This window comes from Tursiops truncatus, chromosome 12 (assembly GCF_011762595.2).
Source record: "Tursiops truncatus isolate mTurTru1 chromosome 12, mTurTru1.mat.Y, whole genome shotgun sequence".
Lineage (NCBI taxonomy): Eukaryota > Metazoa > Chordata > Mammalia > Artiodactyla > Delphinidae > Tursiops > Tursiops truncatus.
Window position 1 is genome coordinate 86,407,064 of NC_047045.1, and position 10,833 is coordinate 86,417,896.

At 53.9% G+C, this 10,833-nt stretch overlaps 1 protein-coding gene across 3 annotated transcripts; it reads right to left on the bottom strand.

Moving 5' to 3' along the window:
- Nucleotides 1-800: 800 nt before the first annotated feature.
- TBXT (T-box transcription factor T) lies at nucleotides 801-9,210 on the bottom strand. Of its 3 annotated transcripts, none has more exons than XM_004314988.3 (8): nucleotides 9,005-9,210; nucleotides 8,258-8,522; nucleotides 7,361-7,495; nucleotides 6,471-6,532; nucleotides 6,294-6,355; nucleotides 4,137-4,310; nucleotides 2,963-3,092; nucleotides 801-1,074 (listed from the first exon to the last, which is right to left on the bottom strand). In XM_004314988.3, exons 1-8 carry the CDS (start codon nucleotides 9,208-9,210, stop codon nucleotides 801-803), a joined length of 1,308 nt encoding a protein of 435 aa, XP_004315036.1. The 3 variants fall into 3 exon arrangements, with proteins under 3 accessions (XP_004315036.1, XP_033723256.1, XP_004315037.1); XM_033867365.2 differs by having other exon boundaries at nucleotides 4,137-4,313; XM_004314989.3 differs by lacking the exon at nucleotides 4,137-4,310.
- Nucleotides 9,211-10,833: the final 1,623 nt, after the last annotated feature.

Sequence of the window (10,833 nt, forward strand, 5' to 3'; positions counted from 1 at the left end):
CAGTCCTGCAACTGATCAGGTCAAATACTAAAGTCTGGAACAGATTGAAAGCGCTTCTCCAGGACAGTCTTAACCACCAGCTATAACGAACAGCAAAATCTCACTCCGAAAGAGGAGAAGTCTGAACAATAACTAGACCAACCAACTTTGCACATCGCCTTTATTTTGCAGAAAATGCCTTCTGCTGATTGTCTTTGGCTACATTATCAGGAGAAAAATATAAACAGTGGTAGGTTTAACAGTACAAGAGATTAGCTACATATGCATAAAATAAACATGCTAGCGGGCAGAGCTGGACATTTCCACTTTAACTACAATCTGCCGTCCTCAACTATGATTTAATTCTGTCTTTCACAGCTCAGCTCCAACTGCGACCCCTGCCGCAAGGGGGACCTGAAGGCTACTTGAAAGCAACAAGGAAGAGAATTAAAAGTGTGCTTTTTATCTCACTAGAGTAGGACCAGTGGAGTTTACATATGTGCCAGAGTCACCTACGTGCTGTACGAGAAACAAAGTTTCTGCATATGCTAGCAAGTCATTTTTACTGTGAATCATGGCGAGTTAGGCCAACTGCATTGTTTGCACGCTTGAATTCACCTGCAGCATACAAGGACCCAGGACGGCACTGCCACCACAGAAGATGAACAAAGGTGGTGTCAGTGCAGCTCTCGAAAGAACGTGTATTCTCCTCTTATTTATTTTAAGGCCTTATTCCCTTCCCCCTCCCCATGAGCCTACCAATCAAACCAAGACTTGCTGCCACGAGAAAGTCATTGCATCTTTAAGACACAGGCTCCGGCTCACATGGACGGAGGTGACACGGGCGTCCATGAGGCCAGGAGGCGGGCCTGGGCGGAGGCATCATACTGGCTGTCGGCAATATCTGTGGCCGAGGAGGCCCCTTCGTACAGTGGGGATCCCGAGGAGGAGGGAGCGGAGACTGGATGGGCGAGAGAGGCAGAGTGAGCAGAAGAACCTCGAAAGAACTGGGCTCCCAGCCCGTTGGATATCCCTGCCGCCTGGGCACCGGGGGTGATGGTGCCGCTGCTCACAGACCACAGGCTGGGGTACTGACTGAAATGGAAAAATGGAAAAACAGACAAGTCAGAGACCTGGGGAGGGGCTCCAGATCAGCTGCAGGAGGGGAAAACAAGCCCCCCAAATCCCACTCCTGATAAGTGGGTTACATGGCAGCTTTCTTTCAAACGGGCCCCTTCCTCTGTGTCACTAAACCACACTCTGACGTGCATAGAAGTTATTGTCTCATGTATTAACAATGAACAAAATCATTAGGACAAAATCAATAGTTAAAAAGGCTGCTGACGTAGACATAACTCCTGGCAGAGCAAAACACTCCAGCTTTGCTCATGTTCAGAATCCAAAATTCTCAGATATACTGAATCAGATGTTTCAGAGGATGTGTCTAAGTATCTGTTAACTAGCACGCCCCCCACCCTGCAGGGATTCCTTCGAGGGGGACGACAGGCTTCTCAAACACCGAGTGGTGGAGGGTGAGCGTCCAGTGGCTGCCGTATGGGCAGCACATCTCAGCACGCGTTAGTTAGCCTGACCCACGGCAGGAAGAAGTGCACCAGCAGTGAGACCCGGAAGCAAACCCTGGTTAAATAGCTTTATCACGTTAGCCTTGTTCTGCGACCACCTCTGAGGCTCTGTTTCCCCATCTCTGAAAGAAGGAATTGGAAATGGGTATTAAACCCCCCGGTCTGGGAACACAGGCTTGAGTAGCATGACACTAGGCTACAATTTTGTTTCAGGAAAATGTCTCTCTCTTATAGTAGAATCCTTTTATAAATGAATAATGAGACTATACACTGTCATGGGCTATACAGTTCACCAAGCCATGTCCTGCACTTCAGATGCATTTGAACATGCAAACGGGCCTGAGTTAAGTGAGGTAGGTTACCATCCCCATTTTACAGATGCAGAGAAACAAGGCTCCGAGATACACTGACAACCTCTAACATCCTCGGGGCGGGGTTGGGGGGGCCCTTTGTAACCTACAGACCATCCAATTCACAGCAGTTTTCTAGATGCCTTCAGAGCCTTGGAAGAGCCCGCGGATTAGGTATTGCTTGCTTTACTTTTAACAGTAGACAATCAGATTCTTATTTTAAAGGAATTGTTTCCTAAAACTAAAGAATTAAGATCTTAGGCAAATAGCGATATTCTATACACAGAAACTGTTCTGCTTTTGAGGTCAAGATGCCTTGTCTACAGACTCAGTCTGCTGTAAGCCAACTTGTCCAATCATTTAATATCTTTGAGTCCATTTCCTCATTAGAAAATGTGGACTGACCTCTAGTTTTGTTATTTTAGTTCTCTGTTGTAATAATCCTATGAAGAAGTGCAGTACATTTACCGACCGGCTCGATTTTTTAAGCCAGTCTCCCTCTATATAATTTTCGAGTTAAGAAAATAGTCATCATTCTTTACAAGTTACCCAGCATATACGTTAAGAACATTGATTCTACATCCACAGAAATCCAACAAAGTTATTTCCTTAATTTAAATCCGCCTGTCAAAAAAGGTTCTGGAAACATTTCTGCAAAATTCACCTACTGACCCCAATAACCCTGTAAAGACAGGCTGAGGCTGGGGTTACCTAGTGCCCTTTTCTTGAAGAAACAAGGCTCAAGAGACTTGTCCATCACAAGAACTAGTAAACAGCAAAGCCAGGATAGGGTTCCTGGTTCCCTTGCGTCACAGCCCAGCTCCCATCCAGGCTGAGGGAGCAACTGGTCTTTCCAGAGGACAGGCTGAAGCAGGAACTCACAGCATTCGTGTGACCTGGGGTCGCCGGACACACCTGGCTAAACGGTCAAGTTATAAGCAAAAACTCAACACCCATAAGTGAAGGGCAGAATAGAGGCCAGTGAATGAGACGGCATGAAGTCATAGGCACTCCCGGGACGGTTTGCATCATTCCCCAGACATACGTTACCTGGAGCCCGTAGGAGAACCAGCATTCGGACTCATGGGGAGCATGCTGGTGTGGGCAGGCATTCCAAGGCTGGACCAATTGTCGTGGGATGGGAGCATGGACAAACACGCAGATGAACTGTCAGAATACGCTACGGGACGTAAGAAAGTGTCATTACTGGTGGGATCTTCCAAGAGTGACAAAGTGCATTGAAATACTACCAATAGCTGGAGCTACCCAACGTTGAAAACAAAATGTGTGCGATATTAAGTAGAGAAAACAGTCCACTAGCCTGCTAAATTGGTCATCAGAGGCTAACACTTATTGTCCAATGTATATATTTGAATATATTCCAGTCCCCAGGCTTTTTCTTTATCATTAGATCAACAGCTGCCCTGTAGAAATGGAATCCTACAATCACATGATTGAGGATTAATTACCTTTAAAAATAAAATCAATGCAATTTTAACCTGCCTTTTCCCCAAAGGATTATTTCTTAAGAATTAAAAGGGCTTTAGAAACCAGGCAAAATTTAAAATATGATCTTCTAGCCTCTGGCTGGACAACTATTTCCTTCCCAAATAAGCTCCTTTCATTTCAAATCAGCTTTAATTGCTTCATTGTTTTATGGTGTTCATTCACTTTTTCCCTCCTTTTGGAGCCAGACAAAATGAAGTCTGGGCATCCATGGTGTTCGAGAGAATTAGGTCCAAGGATCTTCACGGTCTGGCCCGCTGATCACAGGACTCAAGCCGGCACCAGGGTCGCCTAGGGGCTTGTTAAACCACCAAGTGCTGGGCCCACCCCTAGAGCTTCTGATTCCGTGAATCTGGGGGCTCTTCAGATGATACTGGGGCTGCTGACCCGGGTACCATACGTGGAGAAACACCCGTGTGCCAGTCAAGCTAGGAACTCGAGTGCCTGGCTGGCCCGACATCATCACTTTCGAAGGGTTCATGAAATATCCAAACCTGGGCGCCTAGACATGGGCCCACAGTCCTGGAGTAAGAACGCTGGAGCAACAACGGCCACATCCAGCCCCAAAGGCCCCCTGGACTGGACGTCTCTGTGGTCGAGCCAGCAGTAACACGGACATGAAAAGAAGGTCCCTCTGGATCCCTGCAGACTGCCTTTCCCTTTCCAGAGGTCTTCCGGCCACCCCCAAAGCCCGGGCCTGCTTCCGCTCAGGACTTACTTGGAGAATTGTTCCGATGCGCGTAAGGGCTGGGGTAGGGGGCTGGGCGGTGGTTCCTCAGGGCCGGGTACCTTTCACAGCCATGCGTGGAGGGAAGAGAGAGGGGGCCTCCAAACTGAGGGTGAGGGGTGGCAGGTGGACACAGGGTGCTGGTTCCAGGAAGCAACCACCCCCCTGCTGTGAGAGAAGAATGCTGAGTGCCTGACTTTTCACCACTTCCATTATTTAAAGGACAGGAGGGGAAGCCCCCAGAGGTGCAGCGGTGAGGGCTCCGAACTCACTGCCCAGGACCAGGTTCACCCTGGTCAGGGAACTAAGATCCCACAGGCTGAGCGGCATGGCCCCCCAAAACCCCAAAACACACAAACAAACAAAAACTACCAAAAGACGGGAGGGCAGAGGCCAGGAAGTGGCAGATCTTTTGCTCAGGATTCGGGAACACCGAGGACCCAGCGGAGTCTTCAGGTGCCTCAGGCTGGCCAAGGTTTCTAAATCCACAGGACAGCCGAAACCCTGGGAGACTGACCCCGACCTCAGTCAAGCCTGATGCCTCCTAAACACCCAGAATCCTCCCGGCCTCTTATGGGATGTTCCGTTCCCCCAGGCAGGTTAGCTTTCAGGGCCTACCTTCTGAGCTTGAATATAATGTAAAAAAAGACAGAATTCAGACTCAGAGCCAGGCGCATTCAGGACACACGGGGCGAGCCGTGCAGCGGAGGCCCTCGTCCCCCTCGTCCCACCCCACACCGTAGCACAGAGGGGCTGCTGTCCTGGCTGGAGGGGCACCCATGTTCCGCTCACCTTTCTTCTGCTTTAGGCCCACACTCTCCCCGCCTTACACATCAATCAGAACATTGTTCCAACATTGCCCTGCCCTCCTTTAAAACGCCAATTTCTTCTCCATTTCCTTTTTAACTTTAAAAAAGAAATCAGAAAAACAACCACGAGGAGGACGACAACTCTGGCTCCAATTCCCAAACTACAAACAATTCTTCAGACAACATTCAAATGAGGGGAAGGTCCAGATGTGGCCACAAAGTTTGGGCTCCATCACTTGCCAAAGCAGTTGTTCATATTCTGCTCTATGACGCGGCAGCCCATGAGCCACTTAGGAGAGCTGTTTGCTAAATTAGTCCAGAAGATGACAAGAAGGGAGGGAGGGAGGGAGGGAGGGAGACAGAGAGGGAGGGAGACAGGGAGGGAGGGAGGGAGGGAGGGGGAGGGAGGGAGGGAGGAAGGGAGGGAGGGAGGGAGACCGGGAGGAAGGGAGACAGGGAGGGAGGGAGGGGGGGAGGGAGGGAGGGAGACAGAGAGGGAGGGAGGGAGGGGGGAGGGAGGGAGGGAGGGAGGGGGGAGGGAGGGAGGAGGGAGACAGGGAGACAGGGAGACAGGGAGACAGGAAGAAAGAAAAAGAAATAGAAAAAGAAAGAAACACACACAGTTTGAGGAGGATGCCACGCTGGTTCGTCCAGACTCCTGAAGTGGGCAGCAAACACTAACTTTCCTCTCTCAGGGTCCCCTCCCTGCGTGGAGAGGAGGGCTAGACACAGCCCTTCCTCCTAACGGACTCTGCTGCAGACCTGCATCACTTCGCTGGCTCATGGAACTCCTAAAGGAAGCTAGACTTAAAGCAGACTTTCCCATCCTATGCTCCACTGCTTCCAGCATGAGCTGATGGGCCATACCCAGAACCGAAGCAGGCTAAGGGGAAAACCACACGTGATCACAAGCATCGTCCCAAACATGGTCCTCCAGTTTTCAGTCATTAACAAAAAGAGAAACCATCTCAAAGTGGATACGAGCCGGGCTCTCCTCTTGTCCCACACAGCAGGGTGTAAACACCCATCCAGGCCATGGCTGGAGCTGCCTTGAAGCACAGCAAAAGAACCCCCGCAACTTCTCCCCAGGCTTCTCTGTCAGGAGTCCTGTGGGCGGGGGGAGCATCCGCAAGCCCAGATGGAGCAGAGGCTGAGGGCCAGGAGGTTGAGGACCAGTCCTAACAGCATCAACACACAGGGCCAGGTGCCTCGCACAGCAAAGGGTAATGTGCTCCCCAAGGGCACCCAGAAGCCCTGTCTGCTCCATCCCCAGCTTCCAGCTCCCAGCAGGCTAGCCCCTGAAACAAGGTACATCTGGCCAGAGCGCAACAAACCGTACATGGGGAGTGCCCAGACTGCTGGCTGTCTCCGGGGTCTTCCATCACGTCCTTGTGATGGCTTCTGCCAAAGAAGTGCAGCGAATTGTCAAGGAGGACATTCACACACAGTATTTGCAGCAATAGCTCAGCTTTCTGCACACTTCTTTGCTCAAAGGGTATAGTTAGAATTCTCTCACCTTTCCTTTGCATCAAGGAAAGCTTTTGCAAATGGATTGTATTTAATTTTAAGAGCTGTGATCTGAAAAACAAGAAGTTGCGTTTACTAGTAGGTTGCTCATTCGCCAGAGGATTCAATCGGGCCCCAAGAAATCGGGGACCCCCAGCGCCCCCTCTACATATTCAAATGCAATCAGATTTATTTCCTGGTATATCTTTCTATTTGGATCTGAAGTAGCCGAGGAATCAGCATATTTTATAAAGAAGAGCACAGTCACGGAAAGCTTTTAGAGGCTGACTTTCCGAGTGGAATTCACAATACGTTTAACCTCCTGCTGACAATGTGCTGTGTGTATCAACCAGACAAACAGGGCTCAGAACATAACCCGGGTCTGCTTGGGAACAGTGACTGGTTCTAGCTGGCAGTCAACACCCACCGACACCTTGACCCGCTAATCACAAACCGCCTGCACTTTGGGGTCAGACTTAGATATGAATTTACAGGCACTAGACCGGATTCTGTATCTAGGCGACTCCTCACACCACAGATCTGGAGGGATGCCCCCAACCCTCTTAGGAAGATTCCCAGAGTAAGGAGAGGCCCCCCGCCCCTTTCTCTGAAGTCCTGTTCTTAAATTCTTACAGTCCTTTAACCTAAATGTTTTATTCATCTTTTCATTTTGAGCCTTTAGTAGTGGACACTTTTATGGAAAACTAAAGGGGAAAGTGCTTGAATGAGTACTTATTTTAAAACTTTTCTCCCGCTGTTCCAATTTTATAGTTACGGTAAATTACTTGAAAGGGCACTAATTATCAGTCTAAAAGTACAATCATCACACAGGCTCCTGGCATTCCCGGGAACCTCCCGCAGAGCCTTCGCCAGACCGACGGCTGCCCGCGCCCCTCTCACCTCTTCGTTCTGATAAGCGGTCACCGCTATGAACTGCGTCTCCGGGAAGCAGTGACTGGTGATCATGCGCTGCGGACCCCCAACTCTCACGATGTGGATTCGAGGCTCATACTTATGTAAGGAGTTCAACATGATCTGAGAGACATAAACACGGGAATGGAGATCATCAAAGTCCTACCGTTAAGACAAGAAAACGTCCACGTGTCCTGCTGAGGAGGAGAAAAATACATCCAAGATGCAGAAGACCCTGCAGCTCGCAGGAAAACGTCTTCCCTGTTGAAGTTGGTAGGTTTCCCATTAGGTGCTGCTCTCACCACTAGTTTGGAAAAGGAATGTGAGATGCTGCACACCATTAAAGGCAATGAATGCCCATCACGAAATGCTTTGACCTGGTAGAGTAAAGTTCTAAGGCTTCCAGGGCAGCTGCAGACAGCTTTAAATGCTTGAGCGAGATCGCAGCTTACGGGAACACCGGGTCTCCCAGGAACAATCCCCAAGTAAAGATGTTCTGTAGAAAAGGACAGATTTACAAGTTTGTTCAGACTCCACGCAGTAAATACGTGGACGTATTCAGCGCTAAAGCGACCGTTTAACTGTCAAGACTGGTATTTTCTCTACCCCTAGGAAAGTTGAGGGCTAGGACGCAAAAGTTCCCCCAAACTTGAGATCTGCCCGAGTGTTCAAAGGGGAGGCTTTGCGCCCTCTCCCCGCTCTCCAGGCCTTGGTGTTACCGTCGTCAGTTTACTATAAACAACACTGCAGGCTGAACCGAGGAAGGCAGATGTCACCTCCGTGAGCGCAGCGCCCTTCCAAGACTCCCCGGGGACAAGGTGCAGAGTCTCGGGGGCCCCTCCTCGCGTCGTCCGCCGCCCCGTGTCCGCACCCCATCACACCTACCTGGCCCCCTCCATTGAGCTTGTTGGTGAGCTTGACTTTGCTGAAGGAGACCGGCGCCTTCATCCAGTGCGCCCCGAAGTTGGGCGAGTCGGGATGGATGTAGACGCAGCTGGGCGCCTGCGGCTCAGGCTTGCCCCCTGGCACCCACTCCCCGTTCACGTACTTCCAGCGGTGGTTGTCGGCCGCCACGAAGTCCAGCAGGAAGGAGTACATGGCGTTGGGGTCCAGGCCAGACACGCTCACCTTCAGCACCGGGAACATCCTCCTGGAAAGGAAGGAGCGCAGCTGGAGGACCCCGGATCTGACCCGTTAGAACGAAGAAGCCAGGGGCATCTGCATTTGGAGCAAAGAGGAGCCCCCTTGGGAACTTACAAAGGGGACGCCCGAGCGCCCCCCTTCCCAGGACTCTCCTAGATCCACAGGAGCCCTCCTCACTACCCACCCCCGGCCTCCAGAGGCAGGGCGGGAGAGGACCTGGCAGAGGGTTGCAGCACTCGGGTCCAGCCCGCGGGGCAAGCGTGGGCGAGGCGCGGCTCGAGGGAGTCCCCCGGGAGTCCTCATGCCCAGAAGTGAGGATTACGCGAAGAAGTCCCAGAGGGACAATTAGGGGCCACAGGGGTCTGTTCCCCAGTCTGAGCGGAAATGAGCAAAAAGACCGGGAGAAAGTGTTGGAAGGTAAGGAACTTTGCAGCCCGGCTGCCCGGCCCGCCCGAGCGCGTGGCACACGCCGGGTTGTTGCGCGCCTACCTGCCGTTCTTGGTCACGATCATCTCGTTGGTGAGCTCCTTGAAGCGCAGCCACAGCTCGCTCTCCTCCAGGCCCACGCGCAGCTCGCGTTCCGTGGGGTCGCCCTTCTCGCTGCCCGCCTGCAGCTCGCTCTCCACGGCGCTCAGCAGGTGGTCCACTCGGTACTGCAGGCTCTTCCCCGCGCCGTCGGTGCCGGGGGAGCTCATCCTCCCGCCTGCGCCTCCCCACCGCCCCCCGAAGCCCCGACTTGCTACCCGAGAGCCACCTTCGCCCCAGTAGGCGGCCGCTCTTCCAGGAAGAGGGGCCGCTTGGGCCAAGACCTGCGAGGCGCCCGGGTGCCAGCACAGACCTGGGAGGAGGACGAGGATAGAGATCCGGGGGGGAGGGGCGGGGGAAGGGGGGGGAAGGTTATTCCACTTGAACTCCCGCAAGGAGCTACTGGAGGAGGTCTCCGGGGAGAGAAAATCACCCCTCGGCATAAATAGAGCCTCGGGAGCCGCCGAGGGGGCGCGGCGGATTGGGCCGCGCGCCCTTTGAAGTGCCAGGGCCGCTGCCCATTGGCCGCGAGCGGCCATATCAGACTCAGCCGGGCGCGCCGCGGAGGCGGGGGGCCAACAATGGGCTCCCGCGCCTGCCTTCTGTAAATCCGGAGCCAGGCCCCGCGAGCCCCGGCCCAGCGCCTACACCTCCGCCCTCCTCCAAATGTTTGCACCTCCATCAAAGCGGCCGGGCTGGCCCCGAAAGCCGGGAGGGGATGGGGGACGGACGGCGTGGGGATGGATGGGCAGGGCTCCCGAGCTCGCCCCGCACGCACCTCGCCGAGGAGTTGCCCGGCTGCCCGCGAAGCTCCCCAGCTCTCGCGCGCGGGGCCCTCCTCTCTCTCTCTCCCTCTCCCTCTCCCTCTCCCTCTCCCTCTCCCTCTCTCTCTCTCTCTCTCTCTCTCTCTCTCTCTCTCTCTCTCTCTCTCTCTCTCTCTCGAAGCGCACCCAGGACCCCGCAGGTGTGCCAGCCTGGAGTCGCACCGCGGCTCTCACCTGCGCCCGAGCCTGTGTCCGTCCCTCGCCAGCGACCATCGCGCACAGCCACGCTTAAGGGCGAGCCCTGTGCCTAGCCCGGGTCGGGCTGGTCTCCGCTCCTCCGAAAGCTCAGCCCGCCACCGAGCCCGGTCCCGTCCCGACACGTCCCTCGGCCCCCGGCGCTTCAGGTGACTCCGCTAACACCCACGACCATGGATCAGCCCACCCGGCGTCCCCTGTTCTCCGCAGCCCTCGCCTGTCTGGAAAGGGAGGGCCCACGCTCGGAGTCTCTGCCCACGGGCCCATCCAGCGCCCCGAGAGGGAGATGATAGGCCCAAATCAACCAAACGACCCCTTGGGGGATGTTTCCTCGCTCCCCCCTTATCCAAGCAGGACTTTGAGGACGAGGTCTGTGCGCGCACTGAGTGTAACCCGAGAGGTGGCTCCACTTCTGTGGGTTCTGGTCTCTGCTTTTGCGGAAGGTGAGAGTGGGAGGGGGCGGGCCAGGCGTTCCTGGCGAGCCGGGTTCCAGGGGCGTCTCCCCACCCGGCCGGCCGCAGCGCCCGGCCGTGCGCGGCTCGAGTGGTTTATCACCTTTCGGGGAGAACCTCCGCGAGGAGAGCGAAGGAAAGGTGACAAAGAGCAGGAAATAGTTCAATAGGGTCTCTTCAGACAATAACATTCCTCCTAAAACGGGAGCCCAGGAAGGGGAACGGCAGCAGATGCTCGGCGTCGGGACGCGGTCTGCGCGCCTCGGTAAAGAGGGCGCGTGGTCCCAGCCTCGGTTCCCCGCGTCTGCTCGGCGCTCACCCC

Coding starts and splice junctions, on each gene's coding strand:
- TBXT (XM_033867365.2), bottom strand. CDS start 9,210: ATGAGCTCCCCCGGCACCGACGGCGCGGGGAAGAGCCTGCAGTACCGA. Junction 7,496..8,257: donor AGCTCAATGGAGGGGGCCAG/GTAGGTGTGATG, acceptor TATGTCTCTCAG/ATCATGTTGAACTCCTTACA. Junction 3,093..4,136: donor GCATCGGAACAATTCTCCAA/GTAAGTCCTGAG, acceptor TACGTCCCGTAG/CGTATTCTGACAGTTCATCT.